This window comes from Rissa tridactyla, chromosome 1 (genome assembly GCF_028500815.1).
Source record: "Rissa tridactyla isolate bRisTri1 chromosome 1, bRisTri1.patW.cur.20221130, whole genome shotgun sequence".
In the NCBI taxonomy this organism is placed as follows: domain Eukaryota; kingdom Metazoa; phylum Chordata; class Aves; order Charadriiformes; family Laridae; genus Rissa; species Rissa tridactyla.
Genome location: NC_071466.1, coordinates 104,274,950 through 104,299,999, shown reverse-complemented (window position 1 = coordinate 104,299,999; position 25,050 = coordinate 104,274,950). Strand labels below are relative to the sequence as shown.

Genomic DNA, 25,050 nt, shown 5'->3' with positions numbered 1-25,050 from the left:
GCCCTCCTGACATGAGGATTAAGGCATGAATTAAGACAAAAAAACTATCAATGAAAAATGTCAAATGCAGGTGTAAGTGCCATAACGTGGCACCTGCAAAAAATATTTCACATTAAAATTTGATGCAAACTACGTGCTGATGAGCAACTGCCTGTTCTCGAGACTGGTGGAGTTTGTGACCATGATCTGCTTTGGCTCAAGTGGAAAGGAAGCAGACGTGTGCAGGGGCAACCTGGTCTCCAGAAGTACATTGCCAACACCAAAACCAAGGTCCTCAGCTGCCTTGCCTTTCTGCGCCGCAGAACTGAAAAGGTGGGCGGTCTCAGCTCCTGCTGCCCTAGGGACAACTGCTTTGGGGTATGAATGAAGACATCACTTTAACTGCTGGCTGTACGCGCCCGCAGTTCACCTCTTTTTAAAATGCTCAGTTGATCCTCACACAGAATTGTCAGGGCAGCCTGGCTTTTCCACTGCTCAGCAAGCTGACAAGGATGCACAGCTGCCTCCGTAGAAAAGCATCTCCTTTTAAGCAGACAGAAGTCGAGACATGTAAAACTTGAGTAACTTGCTTCTAAACATTAATATCTACCCAGATAATTCTAGAGATTTAATTATCCATTAGTCATATAGTATGCCAAATCAGAATCCTCTCTTCAACAACCGACACAATTACTTCAAGCCTACTCACATTTCCTTTGTTAGTCTTGAACCCAGAACTGGCTGATGATACATTTTAGAACCAGTGACAGGATCCTAAACATCAAGCATGTAGTGGAAACTCTCTCCGATAAATGTAATGATTTCTCCTTTTAAAATGCTGATTTGTTAGAAACTAAACATTTCTAGTCCAGTCATAATCTTGGAAGTACTTCCGTGTTGGAGATCTTGCCCTATTAAACTTGGTTTCACTGTATCCGAGCTACTTTGTAATCAGGTTTCTGTTTACAGAAAAAAGCAGGTGGCTTTGCAGATAAAAGCATCATGGCTAACAGTTTGTTAAACGGAATGGGATCACTAGGTTGGCTTCCAATGTCAGTGCAAACTAAACCAAAGGAATGAAAATGAAGCATTCCACAAGGATTTTTGTGTTATTTGTGTTTATATAAAAATATTTCCTTTAAACAATTGTTACGAGGTCAACTCATTTAAAAATTATAGTTTGGAATTAGCTATGTTGAAATGCAAACAAGCACATAACAATCACTAACTCACTGGATTAGCCTGGGAAAACTGATTTCTTATCAAATAAATTACCTTCTACAGACTGTAACATCTAAAATAAACGCAAAAATCAGGAAGAAAGTATAAAGACCACTCAAAACAATACCAAACATTCTACTGCATATTTATTAGCTATATTATCTATGAAATAGTTTAATATTTCAATATTCAAATTACAAGTTTCTAATAAAATAACAAACTTCAACAGGATTGATTCCACCCTTTGCAGAGACAAGTGCTGCTACAGTTACACAGAAATGTAAACTTTAATTGAAAACCTAAGGCTGAAACAGGCACCTGCTACGGAAGGGACAATTCCAGCTTGTGTCAGAAGAACCTACTGCACCCAACACAACTCCTCACTGCAAACAAGTCTATCAACCAAACAGCTTACAGAGGCAAAAAGGTGTTTGCAGAGCTTCATCTTGGACCCCATTTGATGTCTTTTACACCATGAAATTGCCTTTTCAAAGCATGGTTGTCTGCCCACTCAGCATTTAGAAATGAGTCGTCGTCATCCTCTTCTAGTTTCTGTAAACAGAACGAACAAGTTAAGCAGGCGGTAACAAATGTAACCTGCGGCTAGCGTCTACAACAGCACAGCTCGCATACAGTAAAAAGACACTGTTACCTTAAGTTCCTCCTGCTTTCTGTAGTAATACAGCATCATCTGTTTTTGCTCTTCGTGACTAATCAGAGGTTCACGCCCTGGAGCTCCTTGTCCTTTCTGAAAGGGAAATCATAAATTTTATTTATGATGACATTTGCGATACAAAAGAGACGCTGCTACGCAAAGATAGCAAAATCTTTCTTCAGACAATAGGATTTTTCAAATTTAATAAGGTCCCTCAGGACAGGAAAATAAATGTTGAGAAACTTCTGCTGCATTCAGTAAGAATTATTTTTTCATCTCAGCATCTGAATCATGCTGTCGATTTTGTGGACATCAATGGAAGCCGCAAACAGGATTGAGTCTATTTTACTGAAGTTTCCTCTCTAAAAGACATAATAAATTTCTCTACTTTACGGCCGTTCTAGATGTCTCAGGATGGGCCCATCCATCTTTAGCTCCCCTGCTAATACAGACTCAAGATGGCATATGACTTAGTAAAGCAGGGAAGGAAAGCAGTTACAAAACACTAAAATAAAAGAAATTTTATTTGTTACTACAAATAAAAGAACTTCTTTTTTTTTCCAGGCAACTGTCCTCGTGGAAGAAATGACGCACACAGCAGAAAACAGCTGATGACAGCTATTGTCAACAATAGCAAACATAACAGTTTGAATGGAGATGGTGAATCCTCTCTGAAACAAAAAGGGTCTGAGGTGGTTTAAATTAGCTCTCCAACACAAGAATGCAGGCACCTCTTGTCAGATAGAAAACCACCGTACGACTTTGCGTTCTCTGAAGAAGTCCATCATCTAACTAGACAGTAAGACAACTTTCTTGGGAGCCTACACTTAATGGCTGTTGAGTTGTCACACAACTTCTCAGCCAACCTGATAGGAAAGAGAAAGCAATTCTGGTCTTCTAAATGACAAACACATAAATCACTTGACTCCTCTTTGAGTAATTCTATTACAGACATCTGCAGATAATAAGATCTGCCATAACCAGTAATGCTTTCTGTTGCAGAGAAGCTCTCACTGGCATGGAAGTGAAATGCAGCTCCGGAGTAATCCTGAGCTAGGGGTAAGTACTCCGAGACATTTGACATTCACAAAAGCACCCTCTGAATGTGATTTTATACAGAGAGACAGATACATACACACACAAACACGGTGAGCACCTTCTGACAAAGCTCTGAGAATGAACTGAAACACCAAACATTCTTCCCTTGAGTATGGCACTCTCACCAGAAATGAACACAACTGCACAGTTAGTACAAAATCATTTTGTCCAAAAAACAATCAACAGTCCCAGTGGCTTGGTGCTAATTCTGATATTGCCAGAACAGGACCGTTGTGTCAGACATCAGTATACACTTGATGACTGGCTTTTGCTGAAGCATCAGGTCTATAACAGAGGAGCAGCAGGAGGTCTTGGCCTCAGTTTAGCTCATTACTCCATAGGATGACTCATCAGACCTATGTTTACAATTAATACAGAAGGCCTTATCTGTTTCATCACATCTGATGACTGGAAAGTCTCGTTTCTTTCAGCTGGAAGCTTTAGGTGAGCCGCAGCTGACAGCACCACTGGGTGGTTTTTCCTTCTAGCACTCAGTGAGTTCTCACTGAACACTTTGGGAGAGTGTAAATTCAGGCTCTGAAGCCAACTGAAAAGCCAGTTGAGGTTTCTTAAACTTTTCAGTTGCTATTTCATCTATTTTTAAATATCTCATTGCTGTACTTCAGAAAAGTGCTATGGAGCAAGTAATAGCAACTACAGTATTTAACTGACAGGCAAAGGAATTACTAAAGAAAAACACAGAATATAATAAATGAAAACCTTAAAATAGATGTAGTTTTAAGCCAGAACTAATCTAACCCATTTTATACACCTACAGACAATTCTCTTCCACAGAGAATTAGACCGCCAAAGGTGAATAACTTGTAAAGAAATCTCCCAGCAATACTTACTTTCTGTATCTTGACAATGATGGTTGTTTTCTCATTTTTGCCTACATAGTCAGAGAGCAACTTTGTTTCTTTCAACTCCTTTCCTGCCCACCATAATTGTGCTTCTGATTCTTCTATAACTTCAAGTCCAGCCTGTGACAAATAAACAAAAAGGGTGTTGGTTTTTTGCCTTTTTTTCAAAACCTGAAAAATTTTCAGGGAAAATCTTTCTGGAATTCTTAACAGAAAGGCCAATGTAATTCACCCGATTTTACACTATACTTCTGCTACATTTTTCTCCTCATATTAATCTACAGCATTTTCATTTATATCCCATTCAATCTTCATCTAACATAAACACTTTGGGCAATAAATTCTCAATACTGGCATTAGAAAGAAACTACAAGCTATTTAAAATGGATCCAAAACTTAGCTGAACTCAACTCTGTAACATTTGAAATAAACTTCATTAACCTTATTTCTAGTTAAGCTATTGGTGTGCTTTTACATAAACTATCAGACAAAAATACTGAACAAAATTTGTCGTGCAAATGAAAAAACCTTCATTGACAAAACAGAGAACAGTATAACACATATTTAACCCAGGCACTACAGATAATCCAAATACATTACTGCATACATGAGTTCCCGACAAGTCTTCTTTATCTTCAAACTCCATCCGAACTGGATCATGCGGAGGCAATCCCATTGGATACACAATCATCACGGCCCCTCGGAGCTGGTCCAATGCATCTTTCACCATCTCCATGTTAACACACACATTGGCCTGAACTTGTTTCTGAAACACAGGCAGGGATCATTGGTAATTTAAAAAACACATGCAGAAAGACTTTGCTTTGTAGTCAGTTCAAAGGTAACAGTGGGATATTTGAGCAAAGCTAACTGGCTGCACAAAGATATTAGGAGCACAAATTTTCTCAATTGCATATTGACTTCTGGATACATCACTACACTTTTGCCCCCTCCATTTAGCTTGCTTACACTGGGGCGGGGGGAGGTGGGGGGTGGGAGGGGAAGGCAAAAAAATAAAATAAAAATCTTCACTAAATCGTGCAGGAGGTATTTAATAACAGATGTCTGTGGGATACAGGCATTCAAACAAGTACGCGTATGACCACAGAAACTGGATGGGGAGTTTTTTGTTCCAAGTACTTAAGATTCACGAACAAGATTCAAAACAGTAGAATTCGAGTGAGGGCAGGAGGGGGGCCTAAAACTTCAGGAAAAAAATAGAGCACATGTGAGCAGAAGAGTAAAACTTGGCATATTGCACGGCTTATGCAGAGATCTGTAAGATCAAATACTTGACATCATTCCAAACCCTACTGCAACAGAGGGTTTGGATAGAGGAAAAATGACGCGTCTGGAAGAGAAGAAAAAGTTTTTGCTTATGGATTTCACAGTTCCAATATTTTAAGCAACAAGGTTTATAAAAAAGAGAGTAAGGGAATGTTGCCTCCTTGTGGACATTCTTAAACTAGTTAACTGGCAAGTACAATTGGTTTCTTAATCTCAGATGATCAGCATTTTTTTTTTTTTTTTAAATACACAGGTGTATTTCTCCATTTTCATCATTATAAAGTGATGAACGTAACAAACCACTTCACCAACTACCATTAACTTCATTCACCAGTGAACGGCTGTAATTTCTGGAGTAAGTAAGCACGCATTGCAGTGTGGCCTGTTCTCTTTAATATCTTTATCAACAATCTGATTGAGGGGATCGAGTCCACCCTCAGGACATTTGCAAACAACAAGTTGAGTGGGAGTGTTGACCTGTTTCAGGGTAGAAAGGGTCTACAGAGGGATCTGGACAGGCTGGATCGATGGGTCGAGGCGAGCTGCATGAGGTTCAACAAGGCCAAGTGCCAGGTCCTGAGCTTGGGTCGCAACAATCCCATGCAGTGCTACAGGCTCGGGGAGGAGTGGCTGGAGAGCTGCCTGGCAGAAAAGGACCTGGGGGTGCTGGCTGACAGCCGGTTGAATATGAGCCAGCAGTGTGCCCAGGTGGCCAAGGTGGCCAACAGCATCCTGGCCTGTATCAGGAATAGTGTGGCCAGCAGGACTAGGGAAGTGATTGTCCCCCTGTACTCGGCACTGCTGAGGCCCCACCTCGAATATTGTGTCCAGTTTTGGGCTCCTCACTACAAGAAAGACATTGAGGTGCTGGAGCGGGTCCAGAGAAGGGCAACGAAGCTGGTGAGGGGTCTGGAGAACAAGTCCTGTGAGGAGCGGCTGAGGGAACAGGAGTTGTTTAGCCTGGAGAAGAGAAGTCTGAGGGGAGACCTTATTGATCTCTACAACTACCTGGGAGAAGGCTGTAGTGACATGGGGTCAGTCTTTTCTCCCAAGTAACAGATGACAGGACAAGAGGAAACAGCCTCAAGCTGCGCCAGGGGAGGTTTAGATTGGATATTAGGAAAAATTCCTTCACTAAAAGGGTTATTATCAAGCATTGGAACGGGCTGCCCAGGGAAGTGGTGGAGTCACCATCCCTGGAGGTATTTAAAAGGCATGCAGATGTAGCACTGAAGCACATGGTTTAGTGGTAACTTGGCAGTGTTATGTTAACGGTTGACCTTGACGATCTTAAAGGTCTCTTCCAGCCAAAACGATTCTATGATTCTGTGAATTTTGCAACTTTTTATTGTAAATGACAACATATAGTTAGAAGTTTCACCCAGGAAGTCCTGAAAAGTGGAGACCAGATCTGAAGATATCTTCGACTTAAGAAGTAAAACTAGATATTATTAATTTCCTCCAAGTTTAGAAATAGAGTTGATGAGATGCGATCCAACAGAAAAAGAAGTCCATCTGGAGAAAATCTTTCGAGTCCAGAAGCTTTAATCTGAAACATCTCTCATTTTGTGTAGATTTTGCTACGACTCAGAACAGTTTGGCTGAAATCCTGCCTCAATTCAGAAAAGGTTTGCTGCAACTCAGCACACTGGAAGTACTGCCAGGCGACAGGGCAGCTCCTCTGCTTGCCTCCACAAGGCCTTTGGAAACACTGAGCTGCTCACTCTAAATCACCGATATGACACTGTTATCAGCAACAAAACAGCCAAGAAGGCCAACTTAAGCGCACAGGCAACACTAAAAATTCAGTAATGCTATCTATTTGCATAAGTGGTTTAAAGCAGTTTTAAAGTTCCACACACACCAATTCCCGGAATTGTAGGGGTAGGGAGAAGAAAATTACTTTCATATGTTTACAAAAAAAAGCAACCTGACAATAAATATTACTTAATTTGTGTTTCAAAATCATATGAAATTTGAGACACAATACAGACCATCTACAGATTTGGTAAAGTGAGGCTGAATAATTGAGACCATAGTATCAGGACGTACCCTCACACTTATCTTTAAACACACAAACTCATTGGGACTAAGCATGAGTCCGAGTGCTTGTAAAACCAAGGCCTAATCTAAGAGATTAGAACATATTTTTCAATTAATTACACATGAAACTCAAAAGACTATGTTAAGGAGCAGAAGGTATTTTTTTCCAGGAACATCACAGAACGCTGTTAATTTTTCACCACAAAACACAACAAGCATTCACCTAAAGAACGCATCAATAGCAAATTAAGAGCCTGTGGATAAAATTAAACGTGATTTAATCATTCAACGTGGGCTCGGTTGCCAGCATTCACTTGGAGTTTAATATCTGATTCCTTAACTTGTTGAACCGAGTTGCCAAAAGCCATTAAGAAAATCATTAACAGAAATGTCAGCTTTTATTAGACTATTCACATCACTTCATGATACTACTCAAAAATTCTCACCCCTTGCGCTGAAAAAAGTCTATTTTTTCTTAAGCTGCCCAACTACATAGCACCTATTAAGACAGTACTACATACCACGTGCTACTTCAGGAAACTTACCTTAGAGATTAATGCCTTGGCTTCCTCTATTGTCTTCTTTATAACTTGCTGCATTTTTTCATTTGGAGCTAAAAATAAGAGACACGTATTTAATAGTCTACACTTATGACAAAAAACCCAAGCAAATGACCTGTCCAGGTTATCCTCTACTGTAAGCAAATGAAACATTGTTAAATCACAAAGCAAGAGAGACACGACTAAGTTGCAGTCCATTTACCAGTTTGATAGTTCATTGCCATATTTCTTACTAACTTAAGAAACAAAAGAGTATTTCTCCTGGGAAAGACAAACTTACTTTTGCACAAAGACATCTGACTGGTATTTGGAACTTCATCTGGGATAAAAGTACTGAGTAGAAAGCAACAGCCATAATTTCATAATCGCCACAACCAAAACCAAGACTCTCTTTCCCATGCCATACTTAGGTCTATGGTGGGCTGTGCTGGCAGACATGCATAAAAGGGGACAAGAGCTTGGGGTTTTCTGACTTTTTTCCAATTAAGATTTCAACCTAACACCAAATGCAGTTTTGTGAATACAACGTGCATTTCACATTATAATTACCTATTTCACTTGTTACAAAACGCCTCTCCTCAAAAACAAAAATCCAATTTAATCATATTCATTCACAGCTGAATATTTAAATGCACCATTTGATGGTATTTCATTTGGCCCACATTTACATGCTGTTCAATATGTAACTTTGTTCATATTACAAAGGTGTCCTCCTGCTAACAAATAAATACCCAAGTACAACTACAAGTAAAAGCGGTACTGTTCTGACGTTAAAGTTGCTTGCAAATTTTTACTGTAAGGCCCAACACTGCTCAAAACCATGCCAAACAAGACAGGCTTTGCTCGAGACATTCAGCTATTTCTGAGAACACAATTAGGAGGGAAGACGTTTAGCTATAAGCTCTTGATCAAGTTCAGCAAGGGCTTAAATTTTATTGGGCAACGTGTTGTGTTAGAAGAATTTTTTTCCCCAAAATAAGACACCTGGAGTAAGCTGTTTGTGCATGACAAGTTAAGATTTAAGTTAGTCGAAGATTCCTCCTTAACGGAGCTGCCCTGCAATCAACATCTAAAGGGCTGTCAACCCGACAAGGGCTGCTGTGGTGTCAGGGACAGACAGCAAGAAGACAATCGCGGTCTCTTCCGTGCAATCAGTCCTCACGCGCCTGGCTGTACAGTGGTGCTCGATACACACGCCAAGCGCTAAAGCAAAACCACTTGGCTGGAGCTGCAGCAAGAAAAAGTGACAGGAGTGACTTCAGTAAGTCTCAGCCACAGTGAATGAGAAAAAAGGAGAAATAGTAGAAAAACAACCTGTTAACGTATCTTGCAGCCTCTGGAGAAAAACAGTACACAGGTATACATTTACAAATTACAGTGAAACAGTCAAACTTGCTTCTGATAATTGTTTACTTATCTTTGGAGTTCACTTTTCAAGTACTACAGTTGCAAAGTTAAACAGCATATGTGCTGAAGAGATATACTACTATTTTGGCTTTAAATCACCATTACACCAGGTCCTAATCCAAGACAGAAGACATATGTATGTAACTGACAGCTTAACTGATCTATTGTAAAAACAGACGCTTGAAATAGCTACTTCTTAACAAATCTATGACTGCCTTTAATATAGTTTATTTATAGGGTGATTTTTATAATTAGCTGCCCTGGTTTCAGCTGGGATAGAGTTAATTTTCTTTCTAGTCGTTGCTGTGTTTTCAGATTTGGTATGAAAGGAATGTCAATAATGCATATTGGTTTAGTTGTTGCTAGGCAATGTTTATACTATTCAAGAACTTTTTCCAACTTCCTATAGAAGCCAAGGAGCACAGACAGAACAACAGAATGGCCAGTGGAATATTCCACACCGTAGACGTCATGGTCAGTATATAAATGGGGGTTGGCCGGGGGGGGAAATCAGTGATCACTGCCCAAGAGGAGCTGGGCAACCAATTCACCAGGTGGTGAGAGTGATTTGTGTTGTGTTACCTTATCTTGTATATTCTTTTACCATTATTATTATTATTTTCCTTTTTCTGTTATTGTCCTATTAAACTGCCTTTATCTCAGCCCACGAGTTCCCCCCCCGCCCCCTTTTACTTCCTCCTAGTTTTCTCCCTCTTCTCCCTGCCATTCTGGGGAAGGAGGGGGAGAACTGTGCGAGCAGCTGTGTGATCCTAGCTGCCGGCTGGGGTTAAACCACATTAGCAAATCAGCATGAGCCAGCTAACACACTGGCCTGAAATCAAACGTATACTTGGTATCTACTTGGGTTTTTTCTTCTTCCAGGATAGTGAGGTAAAAGTGAAAGGTCCAGAATTATGTTTTTTATGTTCCTCATTATATAATAGGTTTTCTGTGTCTGGAGGGAAAGAAACAAACATTTGCAGTCGATTTACCGTGTCCATTTCTTCGCCCAATTTCATCCTTCTTGAAGACACTTCCACCACTTGGCACACACTTTTCTGCCCACTCATCCTTTAACTTCAGCTCTTCGATTTGCTCATCTGTCAGTCCTTGCATATTATAAGGCAAGAAAATACCATGCTCTGCCAGCTCCTCCATCTCTTTAAAGGGTTTAAAGAACAAGATTAAAATTTTGTGTTATTGAGAACATACAATTTACAAAAGCCTTTCACATACATACATGCAGGGAAAACCATACTCCTAGCCTTCAGCTTTTAAAGAGCTAAGTATATGGAATAACTAATAAGGTATATAAATACACGTATGTAGATACATATGCTGTAATTACATTACAATTCATACATTTCACACATATGAAACAATGTAACAAATGACATAGTGCAGGTACGCAAACCTACACATACTTGCTAGCCATAAACTTTTTCTGTTTGGTATTTCCTTAGTCAGCTTTAGCTGACTGCATATTCCATTTTCTAAGTACTTTTGGGAAAGCAACTTTTTTCAAAATGGGGAAACTTTTTATTGTTATACAGTAATTAATTTATTTGCAGTTGAGAAAATATGTAACTGGACTACCTATAGCTTTGTCCATACCACATCTGACGCAAAGGGTCAGATTCACACAGAGTATGAAACAAAAAATAAAGAAAAGTCTCCATAGTAATTTATGTCTAATCAAGTAGCAACGGTCCAGGATAATTCTAACTGAGACAATAGAGAGGTGTAAATGCTGGTTACCAATGCACAGTCCCACGCAGTGAGAACAGGCAGTGTGTGGATGCGGTTTCCTAACCCTGTTATCTAGCCTACAGCATCTGATCCTTGGCCTGCAAGCTACGCTCATTACTTTCCCCCAGAACTACTAATCCAGCTGTCGCCCACTTCATAGCATCCTTTCCTTGAAGGCCATCCAGCCTCTTTACCTTCACTACACTAATTAAAGCACATCCATATCACAACAGACACACCAAAAGTACCCCGAGTCCCAAGATATGGCAATTTTGTTCTCATGGCTGGGAATACGGGCACCCACATGAAAACATACAGGCTAAAACTAAATTAGCAAGTACTGTGGAGCAACAGCAGCAGATCTGCAGAACAAGTGAGTGCTGAAAATATTGTAATCACAGTGTCTGGGCTTTGGAGTTTTTTTTAATTTCGGATTCGCATCAGTATAGCCTCATACACTGCATACATATTTGCAGCTGGAGCACACCAGGTGTAGACGGGCTGCACCCTTCAGGTCAGTCTCATCTGAAGGGAACCTGAACTCACGCGTTACCAGGCTGATACACAATACAAACCAAAGCGGGTCAGCAGGGACAAACAGTAAATGTTTTTCAAAAGCCACCTCGTGAATTGAACTAAAGCACTCATTTAGACACATCCAGTGATTCTCCATCACGTGGCAAGTGGATGCCTTGCACCAAGCATGCAGTAGACAACAGGACAACATTGACAACAATCATTTCGTTTGTAGGGTACACTGCTGGTCACAAAGGATTTATGCAGCTGCTCTGGGACAGGACACACTGCAGTTCAGTCATTCCATGGATGAGTTTTCAGCCATGTACAGTGGCAAGCTTGGAGCCGCACGGGCTCCAAAAAATAAGGACTACAAAAATACCAGAAGGTGGGAATTTGCACATGGTTTGGTGGTTTTGGTGGGTACTCACTGTTCTCTTAAACTTAGGGGAGGATGGCTCGCCTGCTGCCAAGCTGGCATTTGAGAGGTATTTCTTAACTTCTGCCAGCGTAGAACTCCTGCCAGGCCGCAGCCAAGTAACCTCCCAGCGCCACCCCCTCTGCTCCCGGTCTGCGAGCCAACGAACACCCGGGAGACGGAGCAGCTCCTGAGCCCTGCTTCCCGCTGCTCCGAAGGCCGCCCGTCCCCCCGTCTCAGCGCTTCGCACCCGCCGGAGGCCAGGCCGGGCGGTGAGCCCGCTCGGGCGCAGGGGGAGAAGCCAGCGCCCGCCGGGGCTAGGGTGGGAGGAGGCCGGCGGGCCGGTACCTGAGCAGAGGCGCTGCACCTTCAGCCTCCCGTTGTAGATGCGGGCGACGAGGGGCGCCAGCTCGGCCAGGCGGGCGCTGCCGGCCGCCTCCAGCAGGAACTGGCTCTCGTCGCCGCGCTTCACGTGCAGCCGCACCATGGCGGGGCCGGGGCGGGCGGCGGCGCCGCTCTGCGCGGGGAGAAGAAGAGGAGGAGGCGGCGGCGGCAGCCGTTAGTACCGTTACACCCCCACAGCAACCGCACCGCGTCCCTGGATACCGGCGGCGGGAAGGGAGAGAGAGGGGAAAAGGCGGCGCCCGGCGCTTCCCGGACACCCTGAGGGCGCGGTGCCGCCCGCCCCGCTGCCGCCCGAGCGCCCACCGCAGCCGCCCGAGCGCCCACCGGAGCGGCCAGCGGCCGTATCCACCACCCGGCGCCGGCCCTCTCCGTCGGCGCTTCCGCTTCCGGCCCTCCCGCTGTCGTCATCAGAGCCGCTTAAAGGGCCCGCGCCACCCCTCCGGGCGGGTGTGTGTGTGGGTGGCGCGGCGGACCCCGAGAGACAAAGAGAGAAAAAGGTAAAACTCCTTTAGGGCAGGTACGTTTATTTTCATGAATACACCGCCGCCTTCCGCAGACAGGGTGGGTACGGCGGGGGCTCGGTGGTGCAGCTGCGGGACGGACGGACGGAGCGGGGGGTGCTGGGGGTGTCCGTGCGCCGCAAAGCGAGAAAATGGTCACATTTCACAGAGCCGTCTACCACAGGGAACACAGAATTCATGAAATAGGCATCGAGCGATTCTAATTTTAATTCTTAGTACTTTCAGAACTTCTGCTAGTAATTATTTCCCTTAATACACGTTACAGTGGTTAAGCTATAGATATATAAATACACACTATGTTTTTTTGGGAACGTTTCTTGTGATCTCTGCAGTAATTTGCCGTCGATCTCCGTAATCCCGTAAAGTGTAGAGGTGCTGTATACCAGGTACATTTTAGACAGTAGTTTTTCATCACTGTAATTAAATATTCAACAAAGAACATATTTATCACGTAACTCCCACTAGCAAAAAAGTTCCCTGGCCCCCTCCCCCCCCCCCAAATTGTTTTGCTAATGTAAGAATATACCAAAACACCAATCACATGGATGTGCAGAGCAACAGTTTTAAAACAAGGTCATTCACACACCGAAGCACAAAGCGTGTAAGTACCACGGCTGTTTAAAATGTACAAGTACTGTTTAATGACCTGAACGGGGGAAAAAAGCACAATATAAAACTCACTGTCGTCACTCCTCCGTCCAACTGCAGCTCATGGCTAAGCATATACTGTTTAAAGGAAGAGTGTTTCGATAGCATTTGAGAATTTAAAGGGGGGGAAAAAAAAAAAAAAGGTACTGTCATCCTGTCTTTTGCTACTATAACGCTAGTGTGTTGCGTTGCAGTCCCTGGTTGTGCAGAACCAGTAGAGTTTGTTCGCAAGAAAGCCAATGCGTGTAGGCGTGTATTTGCAGTCCCCCGGCAGGTGACAACCTTGTGACAAATTCAGCTCTGGATGAAAGCACGCAGCTGCCTCTACGAGTTATGTCTTCAGACACTGCGAATTTTAAGAACCGCAGGGTTTTATAAGCATACATAAATGGAGCTAAGGAAATCAGTTATTTTAAATTGCCTCAAGATGACAACGTGTTGTATTTTATGTAATCTCACGTGAGCTTTAGAAAATCATAAAAGCACAAAGAGTTGCTGTTTTTATAGCATAATATGTAGAACCGTGACTTAGCCTTCACTAGCCTCAGAGCAGCACCACACAGAGGAGGGTCCCTGTCTCTGGGCGAGGAAGAGTCACTCGGTTTGAACTGCCAAAGCGACAGAATGATATTGTTCAGCTCAGAGAATTACTGTTCTCCCATTTACTTTGAAAGTAAGATTTTAAAAACTAGACTAGTAGATGGGGAGGATGCTGGGCAGACGGGCCAGTCACACAAGACAACTTCCTCCTCTTGATGTTGTAACGTGGCTGCTGACTCCCTCGCTTGGGTCTTTCCATAGGACAAAAAAAGCCTTCCTGGCCTGCAAAAGAGGAGACTGGGACGAGCCAGCTTCAACACGTTGTCTGCAACTGGTAAAGGCTGCTTTGTTTCTCAAAACCCAAGGGGAATTTTTTCCCTGAGGTTGAGGGAAAGCTTGTTCTATCAGTTGTTTCCAATTTGTGGAAAAAAAAGTATCTTTAAAATAGTAATGCATAAATGGAAGATATGGAACAATTGTTCTGAAGTAATGCTAGTGAGTATATGTCACAATAAGATTTAGTAGCTGAAATGTACTGACACAGAAAATTAAAGTCAAATATTGAATATATTAATACGCAAAGTTTTGTTTGTATCTTGAAATTAAACTATTTTTGTTGTGCCTCAAGTTCAAATATAAGCCTTACAAATATCCATAGCCTCTGTTATAAATTAAACAACTTCTAAACAATACTCGTCAACATTCAAATCTCAATAAACTTTGGCAGCTCTTTGGTAAATACTGATAAATATCAATCAACAAAACAGTAAAAAGGGAGCGGGGAGGCTACCAGCAGGGAGCCTCTTTTTTTGAAATTCCACAAAGGGGAACAGAAAGGAGAGAGCTCCCTAAGCAAAACTATTTGCAAGATTGGGGTATTTTAATGAGATTAGTAGCTCATCTTTTTTTTCTCTGTCTATTCAAATACTATTACATCGGGATTTTAATAAATTTCAGATAGGTTTTTGTGCTCTACCGTATATACATATTCAAAATTTATACACAAACAATAGTGGCTGTTTATGAGTAGAGTTAAGTTTCAGTGCACTTGACAATTAATTATTGCACACAGAATAATCTCAAATGCCTAATTGTTCTACTGGATAAATGTAGCAACAAATATAACCTCTTATATTTTTGAACATCTATCTTTCTGTAAAATCTTGCGTTGCTGACACCTTAGGTGCCAAAGAAGTGAAAGGATCAGCGGGGGAGCTGTTGCTGGTTATTCTTGATGGTACAGGAGGTGCAGGTGGTCTTCTTGCTGGCATTGTATAGAAGCAATCAGTAGAACTTTTATTCCAGTCATTATCGAAGTCAAAGTCTGAACCAAGAAAAGTATTTTGTTCAGTGCCCAGCAAATCTGGAGATCCAGCTGACTTCCTGGAGCTGATTTGCTTAAAATCTGGAACACTTTTAGATGGCTTTAGCTTTACGTTGAAATTCTCCTCCTCATCGTCAAACGTTACCCATCCTTTTGGCTGTACATTTTTTACCATGAGAGATTTACTTCGCAAGCAAAAAGTGTTTTCAGGTGCATCAACAGAAAATACAGGCTTGCTTGTATTACAACTGGGGGGATTTAGAGAAGGGAAAGGATTGCAAGCGGCATGTCCTTCTAGTAAATGTGGAGTTATTTCAGACTCTCGCGTCTCCGTTCTGAATGGATTTCCAGCATTAGGAGTTCTTTCAGTGAATGGATTTGTGCAGTTCAGTCCAGTGATAAATGGATTTGGAGAGCTGCGCTTATGTTCCTGGGATGCGTGAAAGGTTGGAATAGGAGGCATTGCTGGCATGCAACTTACAGTATTCAAAGTATCAGCATTTCTTTGTGTTGCTGAAGGCAACTGTATCAACTCCTTTTGGTTTAAAGTTGTAACGGGTGATGTTCGAACAGATGTCTGCATCTTGGACACAAGCAGCTTAAATGACAAATCTTCAAAAGGGTCACTGTTTAACTGTGTTCCAAGTTTAGTGCCGTACGTTCCATTTGTTTTAATCTGGAAAGAAAACAAGGTGCTTAGTAATCACGTAGCTTCTGTTGTAAGATTACTACTAACTCCCCATTTCTTACTCTCCTATGCGAAGAAAAGAAGCTCGTGCGCTTAAACTGAAACTTCAATACGATTTGGCTGTAACTTGCACAATGCACTTGTAGTAGAATGATTGCTTCTTTTCTGGAAAACAATAACCCTTAACCCCCTTTTCTGGACAAAAGCCTACTAGCTGTTAAACATAGTTTTCCCCCGTGTTGGTTGATGCAGCTTGAATCTACTTCATGCAGGTCAGAATCCTAGCCAAAAGCACTAGTGGACATTGTGTAAGAAAATCTTGAAGAAACTTGGGAAATGATGCTATATTCTAAACAAGTGATAACCTGGCACAAATACAAAATAAAAAGCTCTACGTTTCGTTGTTTGAGAGTTTATAACACTGATGTTACAAGCGATATTTAAGCATCACAATGAAAGGAAAAATTAGTGTAATTAGTATATGCACTTCAAATATTTCTATGTAGACATATGCATCCGTAGGCATCTCCAGTGCATCTTGACATGTGAAGGTACAGTCATCCATTTGTAATATTTTAAAATGGCAAGTTATCATTGTTTAGAATAATACTAAATGGAGAAGACAGAGTTTTCTCCACAGAACTTCTCATCTTTTAAATAAAACAAATTATTCCTGCTTTTATACCTTTCTTCAAACAACAGTGCAGCTTTTATACCTCGTAACAACTGTCCAAAAAGGTAGAATATCTACCTTTGTTCAAGTCATCACACTGACAGAACAGTTTGGAGCTTCCCCTTATTGAATGAATACAAAGAATTACGCTCAAGTTAGAACCAGCTTCTGAGAATCCAAATTTTAAAAACAAATGTGTCATTTTAACACATCACCTTATTATACCCAAATAGTTTGGATATTTAGCACGAAAATTCTGTTAACTAATGTTTTGTTGAACTAGGATGCTGGCTAAAACTATCAACTAAGATACAACATTATTATAGCCTAACCTCAGTCTTTAAAGGTCTTGGTTTTACTGCATTTATCGTGCATAGTTTGAATCATGTCTCCACATATCCACTGCCTAATCAGCTATGCAAAATTAGTCTACGGGCTTTAGAGACTCTCAGGAATAATAAGAATATTGTAGGTTTCTCCCAATGTATCCAGCATAGCAATTTCTTTTAAAAATTGCGGTTGTAGCTTGAATTGGTTGGAAAGAAAAAAGAAGCATGTGGACAACAATGCATTTGCTCTGGTGGGTTTTTTTGAAACAATAATGTCTGTTACATGCCTCCCTGGTACTACTCCCTCAGAGAGTTTCTAAAATAGATGAGGCCTAATGTTACCAAACCATAAATAGAGTAGTTAAACATTGGTATTTTTTATGTAAATACTAAGTTTTTTGGAAAATAATATTAAAACAAAGGCATCGAGTAAATGAGGGGGGAAATGTGAAAGACTGAACTGTAGAAAGAATATAAATCAAATGCAGCTTGGCACCAGCTGGTTAAGTCCTGCGTTCATTAACCAAGTAATCAAAAAGTACAAGATCCCAAGGAAACTGTGAACCCCAATTGCTCTCTATTGTAGGTAAAAATTTGCTCTGAATAATTGTGTAACCACATGCTTTTAGAATTGTAGCAAACAGTATATTTTACTTTGAGTAATAGTAAGTTCTCTGTTCTTTGAGAAATGTGAAATACGGGTTTTATTTCGAAAAAACTTTGGCAGTGCAATTGCATCAGGATTTATTTGTATCATAGAGAAATGTTAATTCCAGCACCTACTCATTTCTTTCCAAATAGACTGAGACCAGGAGGTTCAGCAGTGACTAAGCGACATACGTGAGGTTCCAATTGTTTCATAAAAGATGATGAGGCAAAATATTTGCTATGGTGCTAATAAATACAGTTATCAGTATCATTTTTAATTGCATTATGAAAGGGAAAAGCAAACTATGGTATGACAGTCAATTCATTAATGCGGACAGGTGATTTTTAACGTGGATGAGACTGCAGATGTATGAAAACAAGATTCATACATCTTTTCTGCTTGAATAGATGGAGACCACATACAAGACTGGTAAATAGTCAGATACCTGTTACCCTGATGGTTGCTCCTGCTTGTGAAAGAGAAACAGACATCAAAGGAAAGAAAATTAGGAAGAAAATCCAAGTAACAAAGCAACCTCATATTAACAATACTTTTAAGTTTTCACAAAGCCATTTTTTGAGATATGAATACAAACCAAAAATACTTACTACACACTCTGCTAAATTTTAAATTTCTGTTGCATTCTATCGTAAGACTTATAAGCGCTACCATTAAGAGACAAAAAACCCAGCTCAAGCCAGTTCTACTGTTATTTCCATACAGACATTCATTGTGCAGCTGATTGTGCTATTTTTTGAAGACTGATTGTAAGAATTGGGTTACTGACAGTCTAATTCGAACCATCTATTAACACAAAATGCGCTATAGCCCTCATTCTGGGAACTGTGTTGGTATAATCACCCATCTATAGTAATAGTTTTTCAAGCTGAAAAAACCCCATAAGCCTTCTCATTCAATCAAAAAACAAAATCTCCTTAATTTACAACAAATAAAATCTATTTACGATAACTACTTTTCTGTTTTAATGTATTGCCTGGTAATTATAGAATCCTGAATATTCCCATTGTATATAAGAAATTAGTTTTATAAGGAGAGATTTACGTTCTTAAATATCACAGTCACATTTTGAATCAAAGGATGGGCTTGGAATCTACTACCTCTCAAAAGATTTTTGTATTTATTTAAAGACCTTTTCTCAGAAAACTTCATATTTACAAGTGATAATCAAGAAATGAAATAAACATCGTTTAACTAAACTAAAAAATAAAAAAGGAAAAAAAAACAGAAAACAGAAATAAAAAACCTAAGCTGGAGACAATAAATGAAGCTCAAAGTGAGCCTCCCTTGTGATTGCACAGCCTGCATTAATCAAAGGAATTTGATTGCAGAGAAAATTGTAGCTCCCTGAACTGGTCTTAAACTGTCTGCTTTGGATATTGTTAACAATATAGCCACAGCATTACGCAGCTCAAAAAACTGTTCACGGTGTTCGTAAGCATATTTGTGATTGCTGTGTCTACACACAGATAAATGTAATTTTCATAATGATTTTGAAAGAACTGCTTGCACCTCTTTCACAAAATGATCAGTGGTAAAACTACGTTTAGAAAGTGTAAGGCTTTCAAGAGTGACACAATGCAACCTCTTTCTAATCACAAAATTGGTACATTCACAAGTACCTTATGCCTCCATGTATATTCTCTGCTGGCAACAATGCTTTCTAACAAATGACAAAAAGTCCTGATATTCTATCTGTGTATTCAAAAATAGCCTCCATTTTTTAGCCTAAGTTTCCAAACAAAAAAAAAAGTTAACAGGCAGAGAGAGAGGTTCAGCAGAAAGAAAGGAAGAGCATTTAAAGATTTTTCAATTAGAATTCAAAATCAGCTCACTGAGGACTGAATTTGGCAGCTTCGTTGTGGTACAAAATAGGTATTAACTAACTGCTTTAGTGAAAGTGGCCTACAGATGTAGAGATAAGCTAAAATCTAGAATACTGATGAAAACTTACATAGTTGTAAATATCCACAGGTGAGTTTATGTTTAAAAAAACCCACAAACACCAGAAAACAAACCCACAAATTTACTCTTTGTAAAAGGTGAGCACAAACCCATCAGCTTCAATTAATTTGTGCTTTTATTCAAGTAGAATTATTATCTGGCCTAGCACCTGATAATGTAAAAACTAACAGCACTGGCCTTTAGTGAAAAAGTTTAGCCTTATGTATATATAAACAACACTGAAAACCTACTTCTGCATTTTTTTAAACAGTAGGAAGAAACTATGGCTTTTCCTAGAAAAATGGGGGTTTTTTTTGAAAACAACACTCTAAACGATCCCACAGAACAGAATATTAATGTTACTGTGTTAAATTTTCAGATTATTTTGATACGTTTCTACATTTTAATTGACACCGGGGAATGGGGAGAAATATATTTCTATTACGTATCTATCAGTATTGTCTTCCTGCAATCAATTATCATCAACATAGAGCACTACATCATGTGGTCCATAAAGCTTACTTTATAAGCAAAATCTGTGCTAGCTAGTTACTATAAGTCATGCACGTGTCATTATAAAATTAAATATCTTAGCTTGAGAATTTTTCCATACAAAGTTATCAAATTACGACATAATTTTAAGAACAAGCTGTCCATAAGTTTTAAGTCTGTCATAAGAAATCTTAAGTTAAATGTTTAGTATTTAAGATGTTAGTTATTCATGGACAATACATAAGCAATTAAGTATTATCCTACTAGAGCCTGATGATCTTTGAATCCAATGTTTTGATCTTTATTTTTGTTTATTTGCTTGCTTTAGGAGTTTCTCAAAAATCTATAGCAATCAGTACAAGCTGTGTTAATTTACCTAATGAAAAAACATATATACAAGGGTTTTTTTACTTACTTGCTGCTGTGAAGGAGGAGATTCGGAAGGCAAACTGTGAGATGATCGGCTGCGAGGAGGCGGTTGTGGGGGTTCCAGACTTTGTGGGGCACTTGTCTGAGATGGATGTGATGCCACAGGTATCAGAGGCTCCTGCATCCTTAGCACAGGCGGTGGCTGAGTGGTGGGCTGAGCAGGTCCAGCAGCCTGAGGCTTTAGTGGTTCAGGAAGCAATGGTGAGCCTGCAAGTACATTTGCAGTGTTTCTTGTTGTAAAGAATTGTAATAGAAATGTTAAGAATGCAGTGAATGAAAACATGTGACTGCAGAAGCACCAGAACTGCAGAAGAAGGAGCTGTAAGACCAGCAGGTGTTCATGGCAATTAGATTAGAAGTCATCGAAAGCTCAGCATATATCCATTAAGAATTATTGCCGCAGATACAAAATACAGAACCAGAAACCATGTCATTCTTAAATGTACTTCAGTTGTATTTAAAAGGATTTTGGAAGTCACTATTATAAAATGCATATTTTGATATTAACACAATTAAAAAAAATATTTAAGTTTAGGAAGTGTCTTTGAGAGTTAAACATAAACATTATTCCAAATATGATTACAGAGCGACCAGCGCAGAGAACAGTCCAGCAGTCAACACAGATGATAGGACACACCAATGTGCTCAAGAATGAAACACAGCAATCTGATCAAAGTTTCTCTTGATAGCATGAAATCTATGGGTCTAGATCTCATTCGACTGCTGCCTATTATCTGATAAGGGTTTACAATACATGTGGATGGTTAACAGAAACTGTCAAATGTTACTACGTTCAAGAAACTTAATTTCTAGTGAAAAACGAAGACATCTGTTGAAAGCAAAGCATTCAAAACAGAGACAGTACCTCTTGACTGAATAGTGACATTTATATTTAACTTCTAAAGTAAACTCACCCCTTGGTGGTTCAGCTGGTTTGGTCTGAGTTTCAGGTGCTGGTCTCCCCCCAGAGGGACGGACATGGCTTTGTGGTGCACTAATAACTCCAGCTCGAGGTGGAACAGTCTGACATAATAATTGGGAAAAAGAAAGTATTTTACTTTTGCTTTGGATCTGTAGTCATCTCCTGCTAAATAATTCAGGATAATTAGGACTCTGTGAAAAATAAATTCTTTGATAACAATTGCTGAACTAATTTTTTATGCACATATAAAAGCAAAGAATATATTCTCAAAACATGGTGAAGGTTCAATTCAAAGCAAAGGATTTTTACAGCAGTCTTCAACTTTATATAAATATTTACCTGTGCAACAATGTTAGAAACACTTATTATTTTGTTACTATTAAAAAATTAATTTTACCTAAGCCTGTGAATTGTTGTAAGCAACAAAAGCAACAACAGCAACTAGTTTATTTGCAGATCTTGTAAGGACACATTGATAACCCACCATCAATGCAGACTGTAGAAACTATCTACCTTTTAGGCTATAATTATAGCCTGCCATTTGCAACCAACAGCCACAGTCACTTTTATATAGTGGAAGTCCAAGATATGCATAAAAGACAATGGTTAGTTCTTTTCTCTGAAGCTTATGTTTGCTAATTGTGAGGCAGTTACTCGTCTTCCTCAGCGAACAGGATTAATAAAACATACATTCTGCCTCATCTGAAGACTGGAGTCTTCCCAGACTAGCTGGAATAGAAGTTAATATGCTGGGAAGAGAATTGCTCTCATAAAACAAAATTAAAAAGTCTACATCTGTATTTAAAGAGAAACAGAAAACTGTTCCAGATTACAACTGAAGCTGAGTGAGTTACAAACACCACACTTGAAAGCTGAATGTAAAGCGTTAGAATAAAAATGCTAGATTTCAGGAAAAAACCAACCAAACCAAAAAAGATCATGAGGCAAGACAGGAAAAGGACTTGGGGGTACTGGTGGATGAAAAGCTGGACATGAGCCAACAATGTGTGCTTGCAGCCCAGAAAGCCAATTGCATCCTGGGCTGCATCAAAAGAACTGTGGCCAGCAGATCGAGAGAGGCAATTCTCCCCCTCTACTCTGCTCTCGTGAGACCCCACCTGGAATACTGCATCCAGCTCTGGAGCCCCCAACATAAGAAGGACATGGATCTATCGGAGCAGGTCCAGAGGAGGGCCACGAAGATGATGAGAGGGCTGGAGCACCTCTCCTATGAAGACAGGCGGAGAGAGTTGGGGATGTTCAACCTGGAGAAGAGAAGGCTCCGGGGAGACCTTAAAGCAGCCTTCCAGTACCTGAAGGGGGCCTACAAGAAAGCTGGGGAGGGGCTGTTTGCAAGGGTATGTAGTGATAGGATGAGGGGCAATGGTTTTGAACTAGAGCAGGGTAGGTTTAGATTAGACATTAGGATGAAGTTCTTTACTGTGAGGGTGGTGAGGCACTGGAACAGGTTGCCCAGAGAAATGGTGGAGGCCCCATCCCTGGAGACATTCAAAGCCAGGCTTGATGAGGCTCTGAGCAACCTGATCTAATCAAAGATGTCCCTGCTTACTGCAGGGGGGTTGGACTAGATGACCTTTAAAGGTCCCTTCCAACCCAACACATTCTATGATTCTATAGTTTGTAAGATTTGTTTCCTCTATAATTTTGTGTATTTGGTATATTCTGACAAAATCTTAGTAACAGTGGATGGTCTAGAAATGGGTTTCAGAGCAAACCCTATTTACACAACTCTCTACACAAACATGATTTAAAAAAAAGCAAAGAAACTTCACCACTACAAAATAAGTATCATCCTTGATCTTACTTTTACTAGATGTATGTACTCTACTTCAAAGACTGTATAACGTCTGATTCATTATGCTTGGCTGAGTCCCTTTAACAACTTTCTAAATGCTTTAAACCACCTAACCTCTGAAATATCTGTCTTCTCTTTAATTGCCAAGATGCATTTTGTCATTTCTTTAAATATTCTGAAAGTGGGGAAAAGGATGGTTGGATTGAATGCCAAAATGTATTTAAAAAAAAAAAATCAAAAAGAAACAGAAAGGAATTCTAAAATAATCCTCGAGACTGCTCAGTGGGAAGCGGCGGCCGCTGTGGCTACTGTCCCTGGTCCTGAAATCCTTGAAATTAAATGCTGCCCAAAAAACAACCTGAGAAAAAAGGAAGCAGCAATGTCAGTTAGGAAATCCAAACAGGCGTTGAGCTAGGGCTTGAAAAGCCAAGCAGATCTTAGGAGATGTTTTTTTCAGACCTTCTATTGCATTTGTTTGGTTGGGTTTTTGTGGTTTTGTTTTGTTTGTTTTGTTTTGTTTTTTAAAGAAAATCTCAACATCTGCGAAAGAAGAGATGCAGTCAGCTTTGTCTTGTCAAATTATGGTGGCAATTGCTGTATCACGGTCCTTTCTGGAAAAGGGTAAGCATCTCTAACTGTAGTCCAGCCTGGGTGCTGAGAAACATAACACAAGAGAACAGTACTACTTTTTTTTCTTTCTTGTTCATATGAACAAAAATTCTTGCACTTATGCCAGTTCCAAGATACTGGTGGAGTGTCTTCTGTACACCAGATTTTTTTTATTGAATTGTTTTGATTTAGAAATGGCAAATCCTATGCTGGCTTCAGATTACCAAAAAAAAAAAAAAGTGAGGCGCATGGTGATAAATGAATACATTCTTTCCTGTGTTTACCAAGTTTTCTTTACCCAGATTTTAGAACATGGCATTTTACATTTCTGGGAAAATAACAAAAAAGTGCAAAGATCAAGAACTGTTCACTGTGAGAATCAACGTCTTTGAGAAAACCAACATCAACAAAAACTTATTTCAATGGTGGCTTTCAACAATAGTTTTCAGTAGTTTCAATACTGTACAAGAGTACAAAAGAAACAGCAATAGCAGTAACGTACAACTCCTTTAATCATAGAATATGTTGGGTTGGAAGGGACCTTTAAACATCATCTAGTCCAACCGCCCTGCAGTAAGCAGGGACATCTTTAACTAGATCAGATTGCTCAGAGCCTCATCAAGCCTGGCCTTGAATGTCTCCACGGATGGGGCCTCCACCACTTCTCTGGGCAACCTGTTCCAGTGCCTCACTTAAGAGCTTCTTAAGCTCTACAAAAACTGTGATATCTATGCACAGCTGGCAGTGCTCTTTTGTTTCTTGCTCATTTAAGTGGTGGAAAGGGACTCTAGAACCTTTTATAAAACAAATTTATATGGATTTAACTTAAACTCTTTAGTTAGCTGCATCTTTATTTTAATGGCTTCTTCACACGCTCTCTCATTCACAACAACTGGTCTAACACTTTACCTGAAAGAATGATATGGCGTCGAAGAAGAGGTGCCGTATTTATAGATATTTCAGAAACCTCATCAGTATCTATCCCACTGACATTGATGCAAGCAGAATGCTTTTAAGCCTTACTAAAGACTTGTATCTGTGCTCTCCATCCTGTGAGTGTCATTGTGAACATTATCCCAATGAGAAGAGAGGTCACAGAGTTCTCTAATGACCAAGAAACCAATAAGAAAGAGCCAACTTTTGCTGCTTTTTAGTCTATGAGAGATCCAGGTATAAAGAGGTATGATCTAAGTTAAAGAGCCTGGAAATGCCACAGCAGAGGGAACAAATTAAGCACAAATACTGTG

General features: G+C 40.1%; 2 protein-coding genes across 13 annotated transcripts in view; both read right to left on the bottom strand.

The window, feature by feature from the left end:
- Positions 1-1,329: 1,329 nt before the first annotated feature.
- CFAP298 (cilia and flagella associated protein 298) lies at positions 1,330-12,508 on the bottom strand. The gene is made up of 7 exons (XM_054193798.1): positions 12,145-12,508; positions 10,106-10,273; positions 7,692-7,759; positions 4,424-4,582; positions 3,805-3,936; positions 1,853-1,948; positions 1,330-1,752 (listed from the first exon to the last, which is right to left on the bottom strand). The coding sequence occupies exons 1-7, from the start codon at positions 12,281-12,283 to the stop codon at positions 1,642-1,644; spliced, it is 873 nt and encodes a 290-aa protein (XP_054049773.1). The 5' UTR covers positions 12,284-12,508; the 3' UTR covers positions 1,330-1,641.
- Positions 12,509-12,911: 403 nt separating this feature from the next.
- SYNJ1 (synaptojanin 1) overlaps positions 12,912-25,050 on the bottom strand; it is a 70,161-nt gene continuing 58,022 nt past the window's right edge. For 10 of the 12 annotated variants that reach the window (XM_054193667.1, XM_054193671.1, XM_054193661.1 and 7 more), the window contains 3 exons: positions 21,371-21,479; positions 20,443-20,663; positions 12,912-15,910 (listed from right to left, as the gene is read on the bottom strand). In XM_054193667.1, the coding sequence (XP_054049642.1) occupies positions 15,056-15,910; positions 20,443-20,663; positions 21,371-21,479 (1,185 nt within the window). In that variant the 3' untranslated portion in view covers positions 12,912-15,055. Of the gene's footprint in view, positions 15,911-18,018; positions 18,043-20,442; positions 20,664-21,370; positions 21,480-25,050 lie in introns of all 12 variants that reach the window. The other 2 variants (XM_054193707.1, XM_054193675.1) reach the window with 1 other exon arrangement.

Coding starts and splice junctions, on each gene's coding strand:
- CFAP298 (XM_054193798.1), bottom strand. CDS start 12,283: ATGGTGCGGCTGCACGTGAAGCGCGGCGACGAGAGCCAGTTCCTGCTG. Junction 10,274..12,144: donor GGTGCAGCGCCTCTGCTCAG/GTACCGGCCCGC, acceptor AACCCTTTAAAG/AGATGGAGGAGCTGGCAGAG. Junction 3,937..4,423: donor AAGACTTGTCGGGAACTCAT/GTATGCAGTAAT, acceptor TATTTGTCACAG/GCTGGACTTGAAGTTATAGA.